The following is a 26435-nucleotide window of genomic DNA, read 5'->3' as shown; positions in this document are numbered from 1 at the left end:
TTTCGATCGATACCACTTTTCTAAATAATGACTTCTCCCTTGAATATATTTTTAGATCATATCCGAACGGCGATTGGCTAATACGGTAACCTTTGAACTGAGTTGACCAATGAAATTAAAGGTTCCACAGACAACAAAGCATCAAGCACCTGCAGGTAATGGTTCTGTTTACGTTGAGATTTTTTTTTGCATTAGTATATTCTCGATTGGGAAGGCATTGGAATTATGATATGTTGTAAGAATAGATGATTAAGGTACGGTATTTTGTATAGCAATTGCGTTGATTTGGAATGATTGATAAATGATTTATCATGGCTTCCAACATGTGGCATTGTGGTTCTCGGCTCAAAATGGAGGGGGTAAGAGGTACTACGTTGGCTTCAACCAGGACAGTGTGTGGGATGTGTTGGATTTCGTTCTAGTCCAGATATAGTTTTATTTTATTCAGAATGTTCCTGGTATATTGCAGGCAACCTCGCATGTATGTTTATGTCTACCATAGCCTTTTCGCCGATGACAGGTCCCGTACTGTCATCACAGTCTTGGCCCAGGGCTAGCTGCCTTGTCCAGCCCAGGGTCGTTCTGATCTATGACGTAATCAATATGTTTACAAACGATTGGAGGCATTTGAACATAATGACTGACTATGTTATACACACAATCATATTATAAAATGATTTTAGTACAATCGAAAAACTAACCTGTCAGATTAGCTGTGTGTAAACAATGTACACTTGTTTAACATGTACAACACGAATTCTGGTTATATCACAGGGGTTCGTTATAAAAAAATCATTTTGCCACATCTGGTAGTGGAACCATTTTCTTAAATTGGAAACCACTGCCACAAGATACAAGAATTTTTATTTAACGTCGCATATTTAAAACAGTAAACATTAGCGCTGTAGCGTTATTCTTGCGGTAAAATAAGATAAAAGATAATAAGATAAAATTACAAGTATAAACATAGAACTAAGAAATGCAATATTATAAGCTAGTTAAGATATACATGTAGCATACAGGAATCACAGAAGAAACGATACCGAGTTACAAACAGCTAAATAAAGAATATAGAAATACACAAATCACAGAAGGCATATAAAAGCAAAGGAACAAACGAGTTACAAGCAAGCATACAAGATACAACAAACAAAGCAGCATATTAAGTAGTTAATTATCACAGAAAAAGTATAGTGTTATAAAAGATTATAATATAAATTTCATAAGTTTCATAATATAGAAATAATATTGAACACCTGCATATCACACAAGTATTACTAACGGATCAGGTTAAGGCAGTGTGATAGTCTGCTAATGTACATACCATGCTAATATTAAATATAGCAAAGGGTAAAAATTGACATAATATACACTAATATAGTGTGAATTAAAACAAGAGACAATGAAGTTGGTTGAAATAGAATTACTATGGTTATATTCATACCATAAAAAGTTTGGTTAGGAAAATATGCTGCTGCTAAGTAAATAAAGTAAAAACAAACGAAGAAGCAAAAAAGCAAAAATAAAACGTACAGGTTGGCCACATGTACAGTATATCAGGACACCAAAAGCAAGTACACAGGACTGGACATGGCAGAAGGACTGATATGATATATGTCTGTTCTATATCAAAACATGCTTCCCTTCTGGCCACTCCATCCGTTCCATTTCATCATCAGACACTACAGTTGATTATACACTTATCACTGATAATTATATATATATAGGTGTAGCATACTGAAGTGCAAACAACTGTTGGTATATATCCAACAATGCTTCCATTTGAGACACTGGGGAAACTTAACTGGACTAACCTTGTCTATTGAACGTAATCTAGTTGATTGATTGACCACGCACGCAGCATCATGATCAGAGACCATGATTTGATTATATAATTAGAACCACTTGGACTATTATCAATGTGTACAATAAACAGTTAATTTAGTGACCACAGTTTTTTTTGCCTCCAGCATGAAATATTGCAGTTTGCACACACATGGCATGTACAATTACCATGCAAGTCCTATATAGTCAAGGAGTAAATTCCTGTCTAAATTTGTAAATTCAAAGTTATTACATATATCTAGGCTGAAAGTCAAATGCTGGCAGTTAACATTGGGTTTCCAAGCTAAAAATGTACCATAAAGCAAAGATCTGTCTCAAGTGTAAATAGATATCATTGAAAATAATGACATTATTAATTGATATTAATCTGCTATTTGTTTTTTGTTTTCAGATTTATAACAGATTTATTTGCCGAGAAAGGATGGAACAAAATTATTTGTAAGTACATGTACCGGTAATTTGATGGAGTTGCTATATGTTTAATTATATTTATTACACATTTGAGCACTATTGATTTCCAAAAGTACATGTAGATTGTTTCACTATTTAAACATTTACTTTACTGCATGTATGTAAAAGCTGAAATATGTAATGTATTTGCTTTTCAAAAATAAAAAGTATTAGTATAACTTCATTCACACAAGAACAGCAACAACTGATATAAATTATATGGCCCTCTATGTGGAGGGATAAAATATATGTACTTCTAGAATCAATTCTGTGTTAAGTGAAATATTAACATCTCTCCCTTCTTCAGCTTAGTAAACTCTGACTGTGAATAAATTAGCATATACACAGTGAAAAAATGACTCAACAGATTAATAAGTGCAGGAATTGGTAACATAATTATGACATCGTCTATTTGTGACGTTAGCGAAACGTCAACTAGACGGCGCCGTTTTGAAAGGACTGATCAACACAATTTTTGCATTTTCTCCTGTTATTCGATTATTTCTAACAAAAAGCTAACGTCAAATGAGTATTTTGTCAAGAACTAAATTGAATATTGCGGAAATTAATGCATATTTAACTTCTCGACAAGGTAAGCTAACAACAAAAAGCTGAAGCGTACAGCTCCTACAGAACATTCGACCACATCACAACTAAATCTGTTTCATTACACACTGTACTTAACGACCATAGTTAATCTGAGACGGAAATAGTGGATTGTGAATATATTGATAACTTAAAAACGTAAAAGATATTGAACAAAAATGTTAAGTTCTTTCTTTTAATCTTATTAATAATATACTGGTGTCTTTTCGTAGATTCACTGGAACTACATTATCTTAGCAACCACGACTGCTGTAGCTACCAACGACTGCTGTAGCTACCAACGTCGCAACATACCTTGAATTTTTTTTCTTTGTACTGTATTAAAACAATTTGTTTGATGTAAATTTAATTATATATATGATTGTATCTTGTATAAGGTAGTATACCCGCAGTTGGCAACAAAAATATCCTACGGAGCTCTCACGCACTAACCATAGGAAATGTTCGTTGCTAACTGCGGGCATACTACCGTATACACTGTCGAAATAAAGTACAATCCTTAAATAATTCTTGAAGTCATTTTATTTCCTGTTGCAGATAGAGGAACATCATAACTTCTTTCCTTTTTTTTCTTTTTTTTTTACCTTTTTTTTTTTTATTAAACAGAAACAACCTTCAATTGCTCTAGGCTATAACACCTTTTGTCAGTATTTGTTATTTTTAAACAATATTTGACATAATCAAAATTGTGTGGATGATAAATGGCTTTTTGTGTGCTAAAATCTTTTATCCCATAAAGAGTAGTTTCCAACGTTAACTATTTAAAATGATTATGTGACCACATCCATTCCTCGGATCCCTTCCAACCATTTACACCACAGTTACACATGATCCTATAATGATGGTAAAAATACTTGAATCAGTAAATTATCTCCAATTTTTTTTTCTTTTTTTTTTTTATACATGAAGTGACATATGTGCTACATCAATTTTAGACATATTCATCATATTGAATGTAATGACGATCATCATAATATTTTTTTTATGTGCTACCTAGTGGAACTATAGGTTATATTTTGCAGGGTTTTTATTATTTTGCTATATTCATGTTTCCACTAAGATCCACAGATTCTATAAACACCAGTGGAAAATTTAGCACAACACTGATGTTTAAAACATATTCCAATAATGGATAAATGATATCCCTGACCTGCTCAGATATGTCCTTTTTATAATGCATCAGTATTTGTCAAATACGGTATTAGGGATGATGATTATTACCGTATACCAAGTATTGATAATCAGAATGACCAAATGACAAAATCAATATGTCTAATGACCATAAGCTGTATACATGTATTTCCATGCATTAATTAGTTACCGGTGGATGTGTCTGATTAACACCCAACTTTTACCATTTCAGTCCTATGGGGCCCATGAGTCATGCAGGGCTACAGCACCCTGCTATGGGACTAGCCAACAATTTCAACATCAAGACAGAACCTCAGTTAGATATTAAGCCTGAGCCACAGGATATGTTTCAAAGGTAGGTCTACACTAAACTTTCTGTAGATGGCCTGTATATGTTGAGTTGTATACATAGATGTGTGTAACATTAGTCTTAGAATGATATAATTAAAAAAATATAAAAATATAAAGTCAAACATTGTACAACATGTTTTACAACAATTGCAAAACAAAGTATAATCACTCTTCTTGGTCCAGATTGAGGTATACTTATCGAAAGTGATCTTGTATAATTACCTTTGGAGGAAACTGGAGTACCCAGAGAAAATTCATGTGGTCAGGTAGATGATTATACTATAATTTTGTCTATGTAATCGTTCATCACTTTTGTATTACCACATGTACAGTAGTCAGTCAGTACAAGCTTTAAAATTCCCATCTGTGAGAATATTATAAGTATTACAGGGAAGATATTGTTTTAATAACAATTTGTTTGTGTCTGTCTTCAGTGTTACCAGCAGTACAGGGAAGGGTAAACCTAAGGCCAAGAAAAGAAAAACTGAGAAAGTGAAACAGGAGAAGATAACTGATCACATGCCCGTGAAAAAGAAGAAACATGACCGCTTCAAGGGTATGCCTGAAGAGGAGGTGATGAAGCGCCTACTGCCAGATCATCTGGCTCAGGATCTGGACATTGTAATCGTAAGATCAATACTGGTGTCTAAGGTCTTGCCAGTTTTTAGATTATTTTTGTATGCCATTACAGTTTTAAAATTCATTGGAAATCCATCGAGAGCCAGTACATGGTTTAAGCCAATGCATGATAGGTAACTGATTTCACTGAAAAAAAGATAATTCACCAGAAATAGTCACTTTTTTTGTTTTGTTTTTGTTTTTTTTGGTTTTTTGTTTGTTTTTTGTTTAGGTGCTATGAAACAGCCACCTTAAGCGGTTGTCATCACCTTATTTCACTAGAACATATTCATTTGGAACTCTCGAAGGAATCTGAATGTCGCTTATTCAATGATAAATCCTGATGAGTTCAGGATGGGACCAGAAATAATTCTTTCCAAAAACCGCTAACAACACACTAGACAATCTTGTCTCCTTCCACGAAGTATTTGTTTGTGATTAAGTAATATGATTCACGGTTTATATGTTTGAAGACATTTGTTGAATTGAGATAAATTGTAGAAGAACAGCTTAAATCATACACAATGAAAATGGAGTTATTTCCCCTTCATTGTGATATTTTTACCTCCAACATGTAACATTAGTGTAACAGTGTACTACCTGTATGTGTTTTAGGTTGGCATCAATCCAGGATTGATGGCAGCTTATATTGGACATCACTATGCAGGACCAGGAAATCATTTCTGTAAGTATACATGCCAAAGGAAAAAATGTTGTGTATTTCTGATAGGCCATATTGGTTGTTATATACTGGACTCTGGTCACATGGTTCCAATGGTCTCAATGTGTGTACAGGCTATACATCAATATTATAAAAAGATTCTGGAACCAAAGTACTTGATGGTAACTTGCAATGAAGATTTGCACAATTCACTGATGGTAGAAAAAATCTGGTGATTGATTATTTTTTCAGGGAAGTGTATGTATCTGTCGGGCCTCATTCCAGAGCCATTGACTGCTTATGATGACACCAAACTCCTCAACTATGGAATAGGATTTACTAATATAGTCGCACGGACAACCAGAGGAAGTGCAGATCTGACAAGGTTGGTAACAATGTGAACCTGAATGATCAATGACTAAACAACATTTATTTATAAAATAACTGTCTATCATAGGGTATACCTTCACACCAGGCATTTGGCAGATTAAGGGAAATGATTGCTATATATCAAGACGTTTATAATAAGTGTAAAGAATAATTCTAGAAATCCATTTAGATCAAATCAGTTAATATAAATAGTGCTTTTATTTTTAATCATAAAACATTTAAAAAAAAAAAAGAACAACAAAATGTGAAAATGTGTAAGACATTATTTCACATATTAAATTAAAAGATATGGTAATGGATTAAAATCAGTAAATAATATTAGAAAACCTCATCTTCATTAAAAAACACGTCTTTATCAGAAATAATTAAATATTCTTGTTTAAATGAAGGAATGCAAATGAAGATAATCATAAATTATTTGTAATTATTGGTACAGAATGGTGTGATATTTTTCATCTTTCAAAATTAACATTTATTATTTTTCAAGAAATGAACAGGTAGATCTCATATGACTTGTTGCAATGTACAAGCTTATATTTTTTCATTTGGTCAATTACAGAAAGGAAATCAAAGAAGGTGCCAAATTTCTGTCAGAGAAACTGAATAAATACAAACCAAAAATAGCTGTTTTCAATGGAAAGGGTAAGTTACCCAAACACAGCTGTCATTGTTTTTTTACTGTAATAGCTGTATAAAATGTATGGCTCTATATTGGGGTCTGAGGGCATGACCTAATCTATAGAGGATATGTAACAGTGTCCGTAGCATGAGTGAAAAATACCACAAATATTAGCCACACTTGTGAAATATATTTAGTATTACTGAAGATACTATTAGATACTGTTTATTACATTTAATAGCAAAATATACTGAGGCAGCTCAATCTCTCCCAGAATTCATTGCGGTCCCCTGTCAACTGCTCACAAATGTACACCAAGTTGTGACGTTATGTATTCTATCTTGCATTATGACGTATAACATGACAGAGAGCTATATTCAAATCTTAATTTTCCCCATTGTCGTTTGTATATAGTGTTCTGATTGGTCAAATCAGAAAAAGTGATATTCTCACTAGTGAAAGATATCAGAAAAAGTGATATTTTTCACTAAATGAAATATATCAGAAAAAGTGATATTTGCTTACTAGTGAAAAATATCACTTTTATATAATGAATAATTTTCAATATTTCACGGGTAAAAATGTAATAAATATCTACCTGGTATATCTTTACATTTATAGGGAAAATTCTATTATTGAATATCTTCTATTAGAGAGAATTCTGAATCAGTGACTTATATAATTAGGTAAACAAACAATAAATAGTTTTAAGTCTGCAATTGAATTCATGTGGGTGTCATGGATGGGCTTTGAAATTTCCTTCAGAGATGTCATGATCTCTGTCCATATTGAAATTTGCAGCTGTATATTGTTAAATCTTATATCTGTAAACTATTAGACATAAAACTTTTTTGCCTGTAGGCAGTTCAGCTTTTTGGCTATCACTTGTCAAAAATAAGTGTGATCGTGAAGACTAAACTATTATGATATTATCATGTATATTTAAAGGAATCTGTCCTTGCAAAGGTTAACATATAAAAGATAATAAAAAAACAAGACTTTGCCACTAAGCCTTTCTGCCCTTTCAGGCTTCTCCTGTGAGGACAAAGGCCTAGCACGTGTCAAAGTCTTGTTTTTTGTTTATTTTATATATATGGTATGTAAAATTTTCAAAATACACAGTCACGGGTTAATCTAGACCAATTTTACTACCGAAATTAGGTAGTATTCCCCACTGATAGTGTTTTCCACTTTGAATAAAAACAAATTCCTCATCAAGAAAAACTTCCATAAAACAGGGGGAAATTCTCCAAAATGGTGAAATCCCCCAAATTTTGATGAAATATGTAAGAATTATATAGCTTAGAATAGCTGTACAATTTTAAAGAATAATTCAAAACACTGTGGCCCTTCATTTCCCCTAAATTTCATAATGGATAGCATTAATTCCACAAATCCTAGATTAACCCCTGATAATGGGTACATATCTTGGAAAGACTGCAACCTGATTGTTTCAGAGCAAACATCTGTGTTGTAACATCAACAACATCTGTGTTGTAACATAAAAAACATCCGTGTTGTAACATAAACAACATCTGTACATGTGTTGTAACATTAACAACATCTGTATTGTAACATAAACAACATCTGTGTTGTAACATAAACAACATCTGTGTTGTAACATAAACAACACCTGTGTTGTAACATAAACAACATCTGTGTTGTAACATAAACAACAGCTGTGTTGTAACATCAACAACATCTGTATTGTAACATAAACAACACCTGTGTTGTAACATAAACAACATCTGTGTTGTAACATTAACAACACCTGTGTTGTAACATAAACAACATCTGTGTTGTAACATAAACAACATCTGTGTTGTAACATAAACAACATCTGAGTTGTAACATAAACAACATCTGTGTTGTAACATTAACAACATCTGTGTTGTAACATTAACAACTTCTGTGTTGTAACATAAACAACATCTGTGTTGTAACATTAACAACAGCCGTGTTGTAACATTAACAACATCTGTGTTGTAACATAAACAACATCTGAGTTGTAACATAAACAACATCTGTGTTGTAACATTAACAACATCTGTGTTGTAACATTAACAACTTCTGTGTTGTAACATAAACAACATCTGTGTTGTAACATTAACAACAGCCGTGTTGTAACATTAACAACATCTGTGTTGTAACATAAACAACATCTGTGTTGTAACATTAACAACATCTGTATTGTAACATAAACAACATCTGTGTTGTAACATTAACAACATCTGTGTTGTAACATTAACAACATCTGTGTTGTAACATTAACAACTTCTGTGTTGTAACATAAACAACATCTGTGTTGTAACATTAACAACAGCCGTGTTGTAACATTAACAACATCTGTGTTGTAACATAAACAACAGCCGTGTTGTAACATAAACAACATCTGTGTTGTAACATAAACAACATCTGTATTGTAACATTAACAACATCTGTGTTGTAACATTAACAACATCTGTGTTGTAACATAAACAACAGCTGTGTTGTAACATAAACAACAGCTGTGTTGTAACATAAACAACATCTGTGTTGTAACATAAACAACATCTGTGTTGTAACATAAACAACATCTGTATTGTAACATCAACAACATCTGTGTTGTAACATAAACAACATCTGTGTTGTAACATTAACAACATCTGTGTTGTAACATAAACAACATCTGTGTTGTAACATTAACAACATCTGTGTTGTAACATCAACAACATCTGTGTTGTAACATAAACAACATCTGTGTTGTAACATCAACAACATCTGTGTTGTAACATAAACAACATCTGTGTTGTTACATTAACAACATCTGTGTTGTAACATCAACAACATCTGTGTTGTAACATTAACAACATCTGTGTTGTAACATAAACAACATCTGTATTGTAACATTAACAACATCTGTGTTGTAACATTAACAACATCTGTATTGTAACATAAACAACATCTGTATTGTAACATAAACAACAGCTGTGTTGTAACATAAACAACATCTGTGTTGTAACATAAACAACATCTGTGTTGTAACATAAACAACATCTGTGTTGTAACATTAACAACATCTGTGTTGTAACATAAACAACATCTGTGTTGTAACATTAACAACATCTGTGTTGTAACATAAACAACATCTGTGTTGTAACATAAACAACATCTGTATTGTAACATCAACAACATCTGTGTTGTAACATAAATAACATCTGTGTTGTAACATTAACAACACCTGTGTTGTAACATAAACAACATCTGTACATGTGTTGTAACATTTACAACAGCTGTGTTGTAACATAAACAACAGCTGTATTGTAACATCAACAACATCTGTGTTGTAACATAAACAACATCTGTGTTGTAACATCAAGAACATCTGTGTTGTAACATAAACAACAGCTGTGTTGTAACATAAACAACAGCTGTGTTGTAACATAAACAACATCTGTGTTGTAACATTTCATTTGGGATTTTTAAAATTTACATGTGGACACATGTTTGGGCAGAAAGTAAATACCTCAAACACATCACTGAATGATTATTTTGACCTTTATTTAGATGTTAACTAAGGTGACCTCATAGGACATACAACATTTCTCAAGAAATATAACATGACAAATTTCACATTGTATGAAATAGCATTATTTTCCTTAAGTTTTATTTTATCATTATATGTTCAAATTAGAACATTTAAAAAAAAATAATAGTCTGGTAGTAGGTTTTAAATAACGTGGACTGAATCTAAACAATGACTTTTGTTTCTAACAGGTATTTATGAAGTATTTGTGGGACACAAGAATTTTGCTATAGGGAAACAACCAGAACCACTGGAAGGCACAGAGACGGTAATTATATACAGAACTTCTGTCATTAGTTAAGATTTTTCTTCTCTAAAATATCTTAAAGCAACATTGATGAAATTTTGCAGAAACCTTCCTGGATCAGAGATCAACCAAAATTGTAAATCGTATGGCCTGAGGGGCGGGCCAATAAGAGTCAAATTGACTGAAATTTCAAAAATCTTCTCAAGACCCAGTAATGATACATGTATAATCAAATATATACTCTTCATAGATAAAAGGTTCTAAAGATGTTTTATCAAAATTTTAAATCTAATGACCCCAGTGTTCCACATCTCCCCCTGGGAAAGGGCTAAGCATTACTGTTGTTTATATAGGAACTGACCTGAGTGTGTAGATTTACATTGTAGATACATAGAAAATAGTTACATGTTTAACACGCTTTCAAATTATATATATTATGCTACTATCCACATCTGCTTACCATTATACATCATTGACTTGTTTTCAGATTGTGTATGTGATGCCCTCTTCTAGTGCACGCTGTTCACAGCTGCCTAGAGCAGTAGATAAAGTCCCATTTTATGCAGCCCTGAAAAAACTGAGGGACCATTGTCGAGGGGACCTAAAAGAACTGGATGATTCAGAGGTGTGTTTCCCTGACCTTGAGCTCAAAGTCATAAAAAAGGAAGATCGACTGAAGGCAGAGGGCTACCCTGATGAGGACAACAAGGCCCAAATCAACCTTGGTAACGGGAATGTTCCTGCTCCCTTCACAAATAGCCAACCAATGAATGGGGCTGTAGGTCCTCCTGGTATGAATCATCCCGGGAACTTTATGTCCATCAAGCAGGAAACTCCCTATAACTCGCAGGATTATGGAGGCAGTGCCAACATGTTCCACCAACAGATGCCTGCGATCAGCTTTCCCTGTCCCTCTTATCCAATCTCAACTATGGCATTTTCAGGAGGAGGTAACTCCCATCCCCATGGAACACAAGGAATGATGCCTTTACCAGCAACAACATATCCTTCCTCCCAGGTGGGTGGACCATCAATGTTTCGGGGACAGGGGTCTCAGGGACCTCATCCGTCACAATTTCCTACTAGTCAGGGTTCTTACATTCCGCAGATAAACTGTCATGGTAACTCCCCTCAAAGTCAGGGCCAGTTTTTACCACCAAGTCAAGGTCAAAGTCAAACAAGCATGTTCTCATCCCAGGGTCCATCTCAAAGTCTACCTCAACACGTGGACCTGACTGTCCCGGGATCCTACCAGTCTGTGGGAGTCAACATGTCTAATGCCATGCACAGCTGGCCTGGTATGCAAGGTCAAGGACAATCACCTCAAGCACAGCAGGGATTTGATCATATGCAAAATCCTGTGTTCATCAAGCCAGAACCACAAGACTTTGGATCATCATCAGCATCATCAACCTGTCCTTTTCAAAACGTAGGATAAGTAACATATTATAATTGTAGTCCTGTATCTGATATATGTGTTCATATAGTGACAACTTTTAGTTCTTCATTTTCTGTATTCATGTCTTATATCTGCATTAATTTCCATTATTTATGTGAATTATATATATCAAACATGTATATTCTGCAAACTATCATTGTCTCAAATTTTGAAAAAGCAAGTATATTGAAGTTTGTTTTCTTGAGGTAAATGTTGCTTAAGTTAATTGTCAATTAGCAGGGTTGTTTCTAACGTGTCTGATGAAATCTGAGACAATTATCATGTTTATGTAAATCAAATAGAATTTAATACACAATTTATGACAAAAATGGATGATGAAATAATTTTAAACAAACTGGATTGGTTTTTTAGAATAAGAAAAGTACCATATTTTCATCAGTAAATGACCAGTCTATAGAATGTACAGTAGTATGGTAATGTACAGAAGTATATATAGTTCAATAGATCCCACATTTTCGAATGACAACTTCATGATCAAGGGTTTTCATTACTCCAACAATGTTAGAGGTTTTACACGGCGAGATACTTTTGACAGGCGCCGTGTAACCTCGCAGTCGGCAAAATAATAACCGATAGAAAAAGAGCCGACCAGCGGCCTCTTATGTTATAGGAGTCGGGTTTTCATCAGATGTAAAATAATCTACTGTATATTATATTTAATAGTCAAAAAGATTTGATTGATATTTTCAAATACTGTTGTTCCACACTTATTAAGATGCTTCCAAACTATTGCATTTATGTGACATATATTTATTGTTGTAATTATGTATCATGTACATATTGGCTGAAGCAATACACAAGTATTTAATTATACATAATGTAAAATGTTTTGTGTTAAGTATAATTTATATTTGATATTGAAATATATTACTGCCATTCTGTGTGTTTGAAGATTGATAACTATATAATTTTATGTGACTTTTTCATTATATGAGTACATTCATATTTGATATGTCTTTTATTATAATTGTTTCTAATGATAAATTATTATTGCTGTAAATTACCAGTATTCAAATGTGAAATTGACTTATTTTGCGCTTCTATTTTAATTTGAAAGCCAGTGTTCTAAATGGATGTTAGTGCACTACGATAGGACATAGAACATTTTTAGTTCTGAGAAGAATATATAGCTGGACTGGGCTTAGTGCTGGTGGACAGTTTCTCTCAAATGGTTAGAGCATCTGTCTAGAGTTTAGAGGTCCTGGTCTGGCCGTTCATTTTCCTTCTCCTGTTACATTAGTCCTATAAACAAATGAAAAAGATGATAAAAAAAGATTGAATTTGGTTGTCTTGGTGACAACAATAGTTTAATTAATAAAAAAATTGTTATTTACCAAAAAAATGTGTAGAATTATAGAATGATACCTAAATTTAAAGACTCCACAAGAAAAAACCTAGTACACTTCAGTTGTTAGGAGTTCAATAACGGATGCTGTGAATAAAACAGTATCAGAGTTATCTCCCCTATAACAATACATATCATAACTTTTTGTCAAAGGTTTTTTGGGGGGATCTGTTGTGGGCTGTGTTAATTCCATGGTGTGTTTATGTCATACTATTGTCTGATCCCTCTATTGTGTAATAATCATAATTTTAAACACTGATTTTGTTGTTTAACTTGTGAGTCAATCATTATGATTGTCATGTTATATAATTATCACGCCAAAGATCTGTATAACAGTACTCACATCTCAGGAAGTTACATTTCATATTATCTAAACTTTGACCTCACTGTCGCTTTACATACCTAATTTACATGTAACTGACTTCCACTATGTGATGGTTGTAATTGTGAAAGGCAGCAGACATTCTTATCTTCAAAAATCTGAATGTGTTGAGCTTCAAGTGTGTTTCTGAGAACATCTTTTAATTTGTCAGTTAGAGGATAAATATTATAGGAAAGTGAGAAATGCTATTTATACCCATATCCATGAAACCATTAAAGATGGTGCTGTTTAAGGCACCTATTACTGAGAATTATCATGTAAAGTTGATAAGATTTGTAAATTACTATTTATAACAACCAATATCCAGACTTTGATGTTACTAACATTACCCCTATCAGGGTTAAACCTCCCTCTCCTATAAACAAGGGCCAGTATGTTACCATGGTAACCTCCATAAGGAGCCAGTTAGTCACATCTTCATGAGTTTATAAATTAATCAGTCATGGAAAGAAGTTTCCTACCTACTATTGCTTTGAACAGCCAGGCTCTAATATGTACTGTTTACAGGATATTCTGTACTACAATACTGGTTACCAAAATAATCAGACTGGTGAAACAAAATCCCTGCTAGCGTCATGCTGAAGTGTTGGCCATATAACTAGTCGGACCTCCTGGTCCTGATCAAGAACAATTTTAGAACTAAATATTATTTTGATAATGTGTAATTTTGGAAAGTATCAAAGACTTGTTGTATTATAATGAATTTGTTGGAACACTCCATGTCAAAATACCTCAGTATGTTTCTATGCCGAATTGAACTTAGCATTAAAAGCTTGTCCTGAATATGTGTTTTGTGCATGTACTGAATATTCTCAATATGTTGATGTACTATGTGAATATGTTCTGTGAGAATGAAATGTGAATGAAGAGATAAGATGGTTATTTTGTTTCTATTTTGTCACTTATAGTGCAATGTTGACAATTGTTTGATCTTTTTCTTATTTTCATTATTTTCAGCAAAACTATACATTTATTTAAATTTGCAAGTGTTAAACAATGTTTAATGAATTGAACAATGTTACACTGTTTTATAATTGTCATCTTAATTTATTTCTATTTTTATAAAAACAAATATATATATAATAAGTATATGTATATGGTTTGATTTTTATACCATTTGAAATTAAAATAAGATTTTTTGACTAGTGCCTATACACGGAATCAATTTCAAGGCAAATACGTTTGTTTAGTTAATGAGTTTACAATACATTTCTTTATTCAATTAAGTGATTATTTAATTTGATATTTGTATACTATTTTAATGATGGAATGAATTAAAATGCGTCTGAAACATCACCTTGTATTGAATTATTACTTGAATGCTCCACCTTCAGGGTGAGAATTGTCGTTTTAGGTCACCTGACTAGGATGACATGTATAATGTACCTGGTCATTGAATTGGTCATTGTTCTCCTTCTGCTGTGTAAAAGCTTTTCACATTCTGAACTTCTCAAATTTTATCTATGGAATTTACCATAAACTTACCAGAAAACAGATCTGGAGATGACCATGACCCATATGTTGTTTTTACAATTGGACTGAAATCAAACTTCTAAAATTGTAAGTTCAATTTAGCGAAAACTTTTCTGGAAATTGACGTATATGACTAACATGTTTGAAAGTTCAACATGATAGCATGTCCTGTTTGGTTATTTTCATGCGAACTCTTTGATATTATCATGGGAAAGTCTTGTGTACTTTTATGTGCCTCCTTTTGCCAAGATCAGTATGGGATGTTAGTGACATTGTGGGAAGATTAGAATTTGTGGTAAACATTTTGGGAAGATAATTATTGATGGTAGACATTATGGGTAGTTTAGTATTGGTGGTGAACATTGTGGGTAGATTAGTGTTGGTGGTGGACATTGTGGGTAGATAGTATTGGTGGTGGACATTGTGGGTAGATAGTATTGGTGGTGGACATTGTGGGTAGATAGTATTGATGGTAGACATTGTGGGTAGATTAGTATTGGTGGTGGACATTGTGGGTAGATTAGTATTGGTGGTGGACATTGTGGGTAGATTAGTATTGGTGGTGGACATTGTGGGTAGATTAGTATTGGTGGTGGATATTGCCGGTAGATTAGTATTGGTGGTGGACATTGTGGGTAGATTAGTATTGGTGGTAGACATTGTGGGTAGATAGTATTGGTGGTGGACATTGTGGGTAGATAGTATTGGTGGTGGACATTGTGGGTAGATAGTATTGGTGGTGGACATTGTGGGTAGATAGTATTGGTGGTGGACATTGTGGGTAGATAGTATTGGTGGTGGACATTGTGGGTAGATAGTATTGGTGGTGGACATTGTGGGTAGATTAGTATTGGTGGTGGATATTGCCGGTAGATTAGTATTGGTGGTGGACATTGTGGGTAGATTAGTATTGGTGGTGGACATTGTGGGTAGATAGTATTTGTGGTGGACATTGTGGGTAGATTAGTATTGGTGGTGGACATTGTGGGTAGAGATTAGTATTGGTAGTGGACATTGTGGGTAGATAGTGTTGGTGGTAGACATTGTGGGTAGATTAGTATTGGTGGTGGACATTGTGGGTAGAGATTAGTATTGGTGGTGGACATTGTGGGTAGATTAGTGTTGGTGGTAGACATTGTGGGAGTATTGGTGGTGGACATTGTGGGTAGATAGTGTTGGTGGTAGACATTGTGGGAGTATTGGTGGTGGACATTGTGGGTAGATAGTGTTGGTGGTAGACATTGTGGGTAGATTAGTATTGGTGGTGGACATTGTGGGTAGATTAGTATTGGTGGTGGACATTGTGGGTAGATTAGTGTTGGTGGTGGACATTGTGGGTAGATAGTATTGGTGGTGGACATTGTGGGTAGATAGTGTTGGTGGTAGACATTGTGGGTAGATAGTATTGGTGGTGGACATTGTGGGTAGATAGTATTGGTGGTGGACATTGTGGGTAGATAGTATTGGTGGTGGACATTGTGGGTAGATAGTGTTGGTGGTAGACATTGTGGGTAGATAGTATTGGTGGTGGACATTGTGGGTAGATAGTATTGGTGGTGGACATTGTGGGTAGATTAGTATTTGTGGTGGACATTGTGGGTAGATAGTATTGGTGGTGGACATTGTGGGTAGATTAGTATTGGTGGTGGACATTGTGGGTAGATAGTATTGGTGGTGGACATTGTGGGTAGATTAGTATTTGTGGTGGACATTGTGGGTAGATAGTATTGGTGGTGGACATTGTGGGTAGATTAGTATTGGTGGTGGACATTGTGGGTAGATTAGTATTGGTGGTGGACATTGTGGGTAGATAGTATTGGTGGTGGACATTGTGGGTAGATAGTATTGGTGGTGGACATTATGGGTAGATAGTATTGGTGGTGGACATTATGGGTAGATTAGTATTGGTGGTGGACATTGTGGGTAGATAGTATTGGTGGTAGACATTGTGGGTAGATAGTATTGGTGGTGGACATTGTGGGTAGATTAGTATTGGTGGTGGACATTGTGGGTAGATAGTATTGGTAGTGGACATTGTGGGTAGATTAGTATTGGTGGTGGACATTGTGGGTAGATAGTATTGGTAGTGGACATTGTGGGTAGATTAGTATTGGTAGTGGACATTGTGGGTAGATTAGTATTGGTGGTGGACATTGTGGGTAGATAGTATTGGTAGTGGACATTGTGGGTAGATTAGTATTGGTGGTGGACATTGTGGGTAGATAGTATTGGTAGTGGACATTGTGGGTAGATTAGTATTGGTAGTGGACATTGTGGGTAGATTAGTATTGGTGGTGGACATTGTGGGTAGATAGTATTGGTAGTGGACATTGTGGGTAGATTAGTATTGGTGGTGGACATTGTGGGTAGATTAGTATTGGTGGTGGACATTGTGGGTAGATAGTATTGGTGGTGGACATTGTGGGTAGATAGTATTGGTGGTGGACATTGTGGGTAGATTAGTGTTGGTGGTGGACATTGTGGGTAGATAGTATTGGTAGTGGACATTGTGGGTAGATTAGTATTGGTGGTGGACATTGTGGGTAGATAGTATTGGTGGTGGACATTGTGGGTAGATAGTATTGGTGGTGGACATTGTGGGTAGATTAGTATTGGTGGTGGACATTGTGGGTAGATTAGTGTTGGTGGTGGACATTGTGGGTAGATTAGTATTGGTGGTGGACATTGTGGGTAGATAGTATTGGTGGTGGACATTGTGGGTAGATTAGTATTGGTGGTGGACATTGTGGGTAGATAGTATTGGTGGTGGACATTGTGGGTAGATAGTATTGGTGGTGGACATTGTGGGTAGATAGTATTGGTGGTAGACATTGTGGGTAGATTAGTATTGGTGGTGGACATTGTGGGTAGAGATTAGTATTGGTAGTGGACATTGTGGGTAGATAGTATTGGTGGTGGACATTGTGGGTAGATTAGTATTGGTGGTGGATATTGCCGGTTGATTAGTATTGGTGGTGGACATTGTGGGTAGATAGTATTGGTGGTGGACATTGTGGGTAGATAGTATTGGTGGTGGACATTGTGGGTAGATTAGTATTGGTGGTGGACATTGTGGGTAGATTAGTATTGGTGGTGGACATTGTGGGTAGTTTAGTATTGGTGGTGGACATTGTGGGTAGATTAGTATTGTTGGTGGACATTGTGGGTAGATTAGTATTGGTGGTGGACATTGTGGGTAGATAGTATTGGTGGTGGACATTGTGGGTAGATAGTATTGGTGGTGGACATTGTGGGTAGATTAGTATTGGTGGTGGATATTGCGGTTAGATTAGTATTGGTGGTAGACATTGTGGGTAGATAGTATTGGTGGTGGACATTGTGGGTAGATTAGTATTGGTGGTGGACATTGTGGGTAGATAGTATTGGTGGTGGACATTGTGGGTAGATTAGTATTGGTGGTAGACATTGTGGGTAGATTAGTATTGGTGGTGGACATTGTGGGTAGATAGTATTGGTGGTGGATATTGCCGGTTGATTAGTATTGGTGGTGGACATTGTGGGTAGATAGTATTGGTGGTGGACATTGTGGGTAGATTAGTATTGGTGGTGGACATTGTGGGTAGAGATTAGTGTTGGTGGTGGACATTGTGGGTAGATAGTATTGGTGGTGGACATTGTGGGTAGATTAGTATTGGTGGTGGACATTGTGGGTAGATAGTATTGGTGGTGGACATTGTGGGTAGATAGTATTGGTGGTGGACATTGTGGGTAGATTAGTATTGGTGGTAGACATTGTGGGTAGATAGTATTGGTGGTGGATATTGCCGGTTGATTAGTATTGGTGGTGGACATTGTGGGTAGATAGTATTGGTGGTGGACATTGTGGGTAGATTAGTATTGGTGGTGGACATTGTGGGTAGATTAGTGTTGGTGGTGGACATTGTGGGTAGATTAGTGTTGGTGGTGGACATTGTGGGTAGATTAGTATTGGTGGTGGATATTGCCGGTTGATTAGTATTGGTGGTGGACATTGTGGGTAGATAGTATTGGTGGTGGACATTGTGGGTAGATTAGTATTGGTGGTGGACATTGTGGGTAGATTAGTATTGGTGGTGGACATTGTGGGTAGATTAGTGTTGGTGGTGGACATTGTGGGTAGATAGTATTGGTGGTGGACATTGTGGGTAGATAGTATTGGTGGTGGACATTGTGGGTAGATAGTATTGGTGGTGGACATTGTGGGTAGATAGTATTGGTGGTGGACATTGTGGGTAGATTAGTATTGGTGGTGGACATTGTGGGTAGATTAGTATTGGTGGTGGACATTGTGGGTAGATTAGTGTTGGTGGTGGACATTGTGGGTAGATAGTATTGGTGGTGGACATTGTGGGTAGATTAGTGTTGGTGGTGGACATTGTGGGTAGATTAGTATTGGTGGTGGACATTGTGGGTAGATTAGTATTGGTGGTGGACATTGTGGGTAGATTAGTGTTGGTGGTGGACATTGTGGGTAGATTAGTATTGGTGGTGGACATTGTGGGTAGATTAGTATTGGTGGTGGACATTGTGGGTAGATTAGTGTTGGTGGTGGACATTGTGGGTAGATTAGTATTGGTGGTGGACATTGTGGGTAGATTAGTATTGGTGGTGGACATTGTGGGTAGATTAGTATTGGTGGTGGACATTGTGGGTAGATTAGTATTGGTGGTGGACATTGTGGGTAGATTAGTATTGGTGGTGGACATTGTGGGTAGATTAGTATTGGTGGTGGACATTGTGGGTAGATTAGTATTGGTGGTGGACATTGTGGGTAGATAGTATTGGTGGTGGACATTGTGGGTAGATAGTATTGGTGGTGGACATTGTGGGTAGATAGTATTGGTGGTGGACATTGTGGGTAGATAGTATTGGTGGTGGACATTGTGGGTAGATAGTATTGGTGGTGGACATTGTGGGTAGATTAGTATTGGTGGTGGACATTGTGGGTAGATTAGTATTGGTGGTGGACATTGTGGGTAGATTAGTGTTGGTGGTGGACATTGTGGGTAGATAGTATTGGTGGTGGACATTGTGGGTAGATAGTATTGGTGGTGGACATTGTGGGTAGATTAGTATTGGTGGTGGACATTGTGGGTAGATTAGTATTGGTGGTGGACATTGTGGGTAGATTAGTATTGGTGGTGGACATTGTGGGTAGATAGTATTGGTGGTGGACATTGTGGGTAGATAGTATTGGTGGTGGACATTGTGGGTAGATTAGTATTGGTGGTGGACATTGTGGGTAGATAGTATTGGTGGTGGACATTGTGGGTAGATAGTATTGGTGGTGGACATTGTGGGTAGATTAGTGTTGGTGGTGGACATTGTGGGTAGATAGTATTGGTGGTGGACATTGTGGGTAGATTAGTATTGGTGGTGGACATTGTGGGTAGATAGTATTGGTGGTGGACATTGTGGGTAGATAGTATTGGTGGTGGACATTGTGGGTAGATAGTATTGGTGGTGGACATTGTGGGTAGATTAGTATTGGTGGTGGACATTGTGGGTAGATAGTATTGGTGGTGGACATTGTGGGTAGATAGTATTGGTGGTGGACATTGTGGGTAGATTAGTGTTGGTGGTGGACATTGTGGGTAGATTAGTATTGATGGTGGACATTGTGGGTAGATTAGTATTGGTGGTGGACATTGTGGGTAGATAGTATTGGTGGTGGACATTGTGGGTAGATTAGTATTGGTGGTGGACATTGTGGGTAGATTAGTATTGGTGGTGGACATTGTGGGTAGATTAGTGTTGGTGGTGGACATTGTGGGTAGATAGTATTGGTGGTGGACATTGTGGGTAGATAGTATTGGTGGTGGACATTGTGGGTAGATAGTATTGGTGGTGGACATTGTGGGTAGATAGTATTGGTGGTGGACATTGTGGGTAGATTAGTATTGGTGGTGGACATTGTGGGTAGATTAGTATTGGTGGTGGACATTGTGGGTAGATTAGTAGTTGGTGGTGGACATTGTGGGTAGATAGTATTGGTGGTGGACATTGTGGGTAGATTAGTGTTGGTGGTGGACATTGTGGGTAGATTAGTATTGGTGGTGGACATTGTGGGTAGATTAGTATTGGTGGTGGACATTGTGGGTAGATTAGTGTTGGTGGTGGACATTGTGGGTAGATTAGTATTGGTGGTGGACATTGTGGGTAGATTAGTATTGGTGGTGGACATTGTGGGTAGATTAGTATTGGTGGTGGACATTGTGGGTAGATTAGTATTGGTGGTGGACATTGTGGGTAGATTAGTATTGGTGGTGGACATTGTGGGTAGATTAGTATTGGTGGTGGACATTGTGGGTAGATTAGTATTGGTGGTGGACATTGTGGGTAGATAGTATTGGTGGTGGACATTGTGGGTAGATTAGTATTGGTGGTGGACATTGTGGGTAGATTAGTATTGGTGGTAGACATTGTGGGTAGATAGTATTGGTGGTGGACATTGTGGGTAGATTAGTATTGGTGGTAGACATTGTGGGTAGATTAGTATTGGTGGTGGACATTGTGGGTAGATAGTATTGGTGGTGGACATTGTGGGTAGATTAGTATTGGTGGTGGACATTGTGGGTAGATTAGTATTGGTGGTGGACATTGTGGGTAGATAGTATTGGTGGTGGACATTGTGGGTAGATTAGTGTTGGTGGTGGACATTGTGGGTAGATTAGTATTGGTGGTAGACATTGTGGGTAGATAGTATTGGTGGTGGACATTGTGGGTAGATTAGTATTGGTGGTGGACATTGTGGGTAGATTAGTATTGGTGGTGGACATTGTGGGTAGATAGTATTGGTGGTGGACATTGTGGGTAGATAGTATTGGTGGTGGACATTGTGGGTAGATTAGTATTGGTGGTGGACATTGTGGGTAGATAGTATTGGTGGTGGACATTGTGGGTAGATAGTATTGGTGGTGGACATTGTGGGTAGATAGTATTGGTGGTGGACATTGTGGGTAGATTAGTATTGGTGGTGGACATTGTGGGTAGATAGTATTGGTGGTGGACATTGTGGGTAGATTAGTATTGGTGGTGGACATTGTGGGTAGATTAGTATTGGTGGTGGACATTGTGGGTAGATTAGTATTGGTGGTGGACATTGTGGGTAGATAGTATTGGTGGTGGACATTGTGGGTAGATAGTATTGGTGGTGGACATTGTGGGTAGATAGTATTGGTGGTGGACATTGTGGGTAGATTAGTATTGGTGGTGGACATTGTGGGTAGATAGTATTGGTGGTGGACATTGTGGGTAGATTAGTATTGGTGGTGGACATTGTGGGTAGATTAGTATTGATGGTGGACATTGTGGGTAGATTAGTATTGGTGGTAGACATTGTGGGTAGATTAGTGTTGGTGGTGGACATTGTGGGTAGATTAGTATTGGTGGTGGACATTGTGGGTAGATTAGTATTGGTGGTGGACATTGTGGGTAGATTAGTGTTGGTGGTGGACATTGTGGGTAGATAGTATTGGTGGTGGACATTGTGGTAGATAGTATTGGTGGTGGACATTGTGGGTAGATTAGTATTGGTGGTGGACATTGTGGGTAGATTAGTATTGGTGGTGGACATTGTGGGTAGATTAGTATTGGTGGTGGACATTGTGGGTAGATTAGTATTGGTGGTGGACATTGTGGGTAGATTAGTATTGGTGGTGGACATTGTGGGTAGATAGTATTGGTGGTGGACATTGTGGGTAGATAGTATTGGTGGTGGACATTGTGGGTAGATTAGTATTGGTGGTGGACATTGTGGGTAGATTAGTGTTAGTGGTGGACATTGTGGGTAGATAGTATTGGTGGTGGACATTGTGGGTAGATAGTATTGGTGGTGGACATTGTGGGTAGATAGTATTGGTGGTGGACATTGTGGGTAGATAGTATTGATGGTAGACATTGTGGGTAGATAGTATTGGTGGTGGACATTGTGGGTAGATAGTATTGGTGGTGGACATTGTGGGTAGATAGTATTGGTGGTGGACATTGTGGGTAGATAGTATTGATGGTAGACATTGTGGGTAGATTAGTGTTGGTAGTGGACATTGGGTAGATTAGTGTTGGTGGTGGACATTGTGGGTAGATAGTATTGGTGGTGGACATTGTGGGTAGATAGTATTGGTGGTGGACATTGTGGGTAGATTAGTATTGGTGGTGGACATTGTGGGTAGATAGTATTGGTGGTGGACATTGTGGGTAGATTAGTATTGGTGGTGGACATTGTGGGTAGATTAGTATTGGTGGTGGACATTGTGGGTAGATAGTATTGGTGGTGGACATTGTGGGTAGATTAGTGTTGGTGGTGGACATTGTGGGTAGATAGTATTGGTGGTGGACATTGTGGGTAGATTAGTATTGGTGGTGGACATTGTGGGTAGATTAGTGTTGGTGGTGGACATTGTGGGTAGATTAGTGTTGGTGGTGGACATTGTGGGTAGATTAGTGTTGGTGGTGGACATTGTGGGTAGATAGTATTGGTGGTGGACATTGTGGGTAGATTAGTGTTGGTGGTAGACATTGTGGGTAGATAGTATTGGTGGTGGACATTGTGGGTAGATTAGTATTGGTGGTGGACATTGTGGGTAGATTAGTATTGGTGGTGGACATTGTGGGTAGATTAGTGTTGGTGGTGGACATTGTGGGTAGATAGTATTGGTGGTGGACATTGTGGGTAGATAGTATTGATGGTGGACATTGTGGGTAGATTAGTATTGGTGGTGGACATTGTGGGTAGATTAGTATTGGTGGTGGACATTGTGGGTAGATTAGTATTGGTGGTGGACATTGTGGGTAGATTAGTATTGGTGGTGGACATTGTGGGTAGATAGTATTGGTGGTGGACATTGTGGGTAGATTAGTGTTGGTGGTGGACATTGTGGGTAGATAGTATTGGTGGTGGACATTGTGGGTAGATAGTATTGATGGTAGACATTGTGGGTAGATTAGTATTGGTGGTGGACATTGAGGGTAGATTAGTATTGGTGGTGGACATTGTGGGTAGATTAGTATTGGTGGTGGACATTGTGGGTAGATTAGTATTGGTGGTGGACATTGTGGGTAGATTAGTATTGGTGGTGGACATTGTGGGTAGATAGTATTGATGGTGGACATTGTGGGTAGATTAGTATTGGTGGTGGACATTGTGGGTAGATTAGTATTGATGGTGGACATTGTGGGTAGATTAGTGTTGGTGGTGGACATTGTGGGTAGATAGTATTGGTAGTGGACATTGTGGTAGATTAGTGTTGGTGGTGGACATTGTGGGTAGATAGTATTGGTGGTGGACATTGTGGGTAGATTAGTGTTGGTGGTGGACATTGTGGGTAGATTAGTATTGGTGGTAGACATTGTGGGTAGATAGTATTGGTAGTGGACATTGTGGTAGATTAGTATTGGTGGTGGACATTGTGGGTAGATTAGTATTGGTGGTGGACATTGTGGGTAGATTAGTATTGGTGGTAGACATTGTGGGTAGATTAGTATTGGTAGTGGACATTGTGGGTAGATTAGTATTGGTGGTGGACATTGTGGGAGTATTGGTGGTGGACATTGTGAGTAGATTAGTATTGGTGGTGGACATTGTGGGTAGATTAGTATTGGTGGTGGACATTGTGGGTAGATTAGTATTGGTGGTGGACATTGTGGGTAGATAGTATTGGTGGTGGACATTGTGGGTAGATAGTATTGGTGGTGGACATTGTGGGTAGATTAGTATTGGTGGTGGACATTGTGGGTAGATAGTATTGGTGGTGGACATTGTGGGTAGATAGTATTGGTGGTGGACATTGTGGGTAGATAGTATTGGTGGTGGACATTGTGGGTAGATAGTATTGGTGGTGGACATTGTGGGTAGATTAGTATTGGTGGTGGATATTGTGGGTAGATTAGTATTGGTGGTGGACATTGTGTGAAGATTAGTATTGGTAGTGGACATTGTGGGTAGATTAGTATTGGTGGTGGACATTGTGGGTAGATTAGTATTGGTGGTGGACATTGTGGGTACATTAGTATTTGTGGTGGACATTGTGGGTACATTAGTATTGGTGGTGGATATTGTGGGTAGATTAGTATTGGTGGTGGACATTGTGGGTAGATTAGTGTTGGTGGTGGACATTGTGGGTAGATTAGTATTGGTGGTGGACATTGTGGTAGATAGTATTGGTGGTGGACATTGTGGGTAGATAGTATTGGTGGTGGACATTGTGGGTAGATTAGTATTGGTGGTGGACATTGTGGGTAGATTAGTATTGGTGGTGGACATTGTGGGAGTATTGGTGGTGGACATTGTGGGTAGATTAGTATTGGTGGTGGACATTGTGGGAGTATTGGTGGTGGACATTGTGAGTAGATTAGTATTGGTGGTGGACATTGTGGGAGTATTGGTGGTGGACATTGTGGGTAGATAGTATTGATGGTAGACATTGTGGGTAGATTAGTATTGGTGGTGGACATTGTGAGTAGATTAGTATTGGTGGTGGACATTGTGGGAGTATTGGTGGTGGACATTGTGGGTAGATTAGTATTGGTGTTGGACATTGTGGAAGTATTGGTGGTGGACATTGTGAGTAGATTAGTATTGGTGGTGGACATTGTGGGAGTATTGGTGGTGGGCATTGTGAGTAGATTAGTATTGGTGGTGGACATTGTGGGTAGATAAGTATTATAATTGTATTAAACAAAAGAAGCACAAATCTGATAACTTGTTTCACTGTTCCCTCCACAGTACTGTGAGTATCATGTGCCTGAACAGCCATCCGACATTAAAGACCCTAGTATTATTGTACTACACATAATCTGTAGCAAGTATAGTGATACTTATAGGCATGGCAACCTTCTTTGATTTCTTTCCAACCTGGAAAATAACACTTGGTCAGTACCATATCAGGATCTTGGATTTTGAAGAGAAACCTAAAAATAACAACACTTGGTCAGGATCATATCAGGAAATTTTTTGCTGAAACACATTTAATTTGGTGGAACTTCAGAAGTTTGAAATAGGGTATTGAAGAAAACAATGGTTGCACAATCATGTTACAAAATGGCCACTGTACATATATATGTAACTGCTGTGTCAAAGTCTTTATGAGGCTATAAAATAACAACAGTCTGTTGGCACCAGTGGACTGTCTAGAAGTCTAAAATTTGTTTTTCCAGATGGCTGTCATGGTGGCCATCTTGAATTTTGGACATACCCGAAAAATAACAACACTTAATCAGGACCATCTCGGGATCATTTCAGACTAGTTAACCTGAATCCTACTGGTGGAACTTGGTGATTTTTTTAATTTTTATC

At 37.2% G+C, this 26435-nt stretch overlaps 1 protein-coding gene across 2 annotated transcripts; it reads left to right on the top strand.

Annotated features, from left to right (window-relative positions):
- The first annotated feature begins 73 nt into the window (after positions 1–73).
- On the top strand, positions 74–14965 carry LOC117331708. 2 transcript variants are annotated; one of them, XM_033890552.1, is made up of 9 exons: positions 74–155; positions 2237–2283; positions 4265–4387; positions 4818–5010; positions 5617–5686; positions 5915–6047; positions 6612–6694; positions 10428–10504; positions 10971–14965. In XM_033890552.1, the coding sequence occupies exons 2-9, from the start codon at positions 2267–2269 to the stop codon at positions 11919–11921; spliced, it is 1647 nt and encodes a 548-aa protein (XP_033746443.1). In that variant the 5' UTR covers positions 74–155; positions 2237–2266; the 3' UTR covers positions 11922–14965. The 2 variants fall into 2 exon arrangements, with proteins under 2 accessions (XP_033746443.1, XP_033746442.1); XM_033890551.1 differs by lacking the exon at positions 74–155 and adding an exon at positions 231–254.
- The last annotated feature ends 11470 nt before the right edge of the window (positions 14966–26435 follow it).

This window comes from Pecten maximus, chromosome 7 (assembly GCF_902652985.1).
Source record: "Pecten maximus chromosome 7, xPecMax1.1, whole genome shotgun sequence".
Classification (NCBI taxonomy): Eukaryota; Metazoa; Mollusca; class Bivalvia; order Pectinida; family Pectinidae; genus Pecten; species Pecten maximus.
This window is presented reverse-complemented; position numbering and strand designations above follow the sequence as displayed.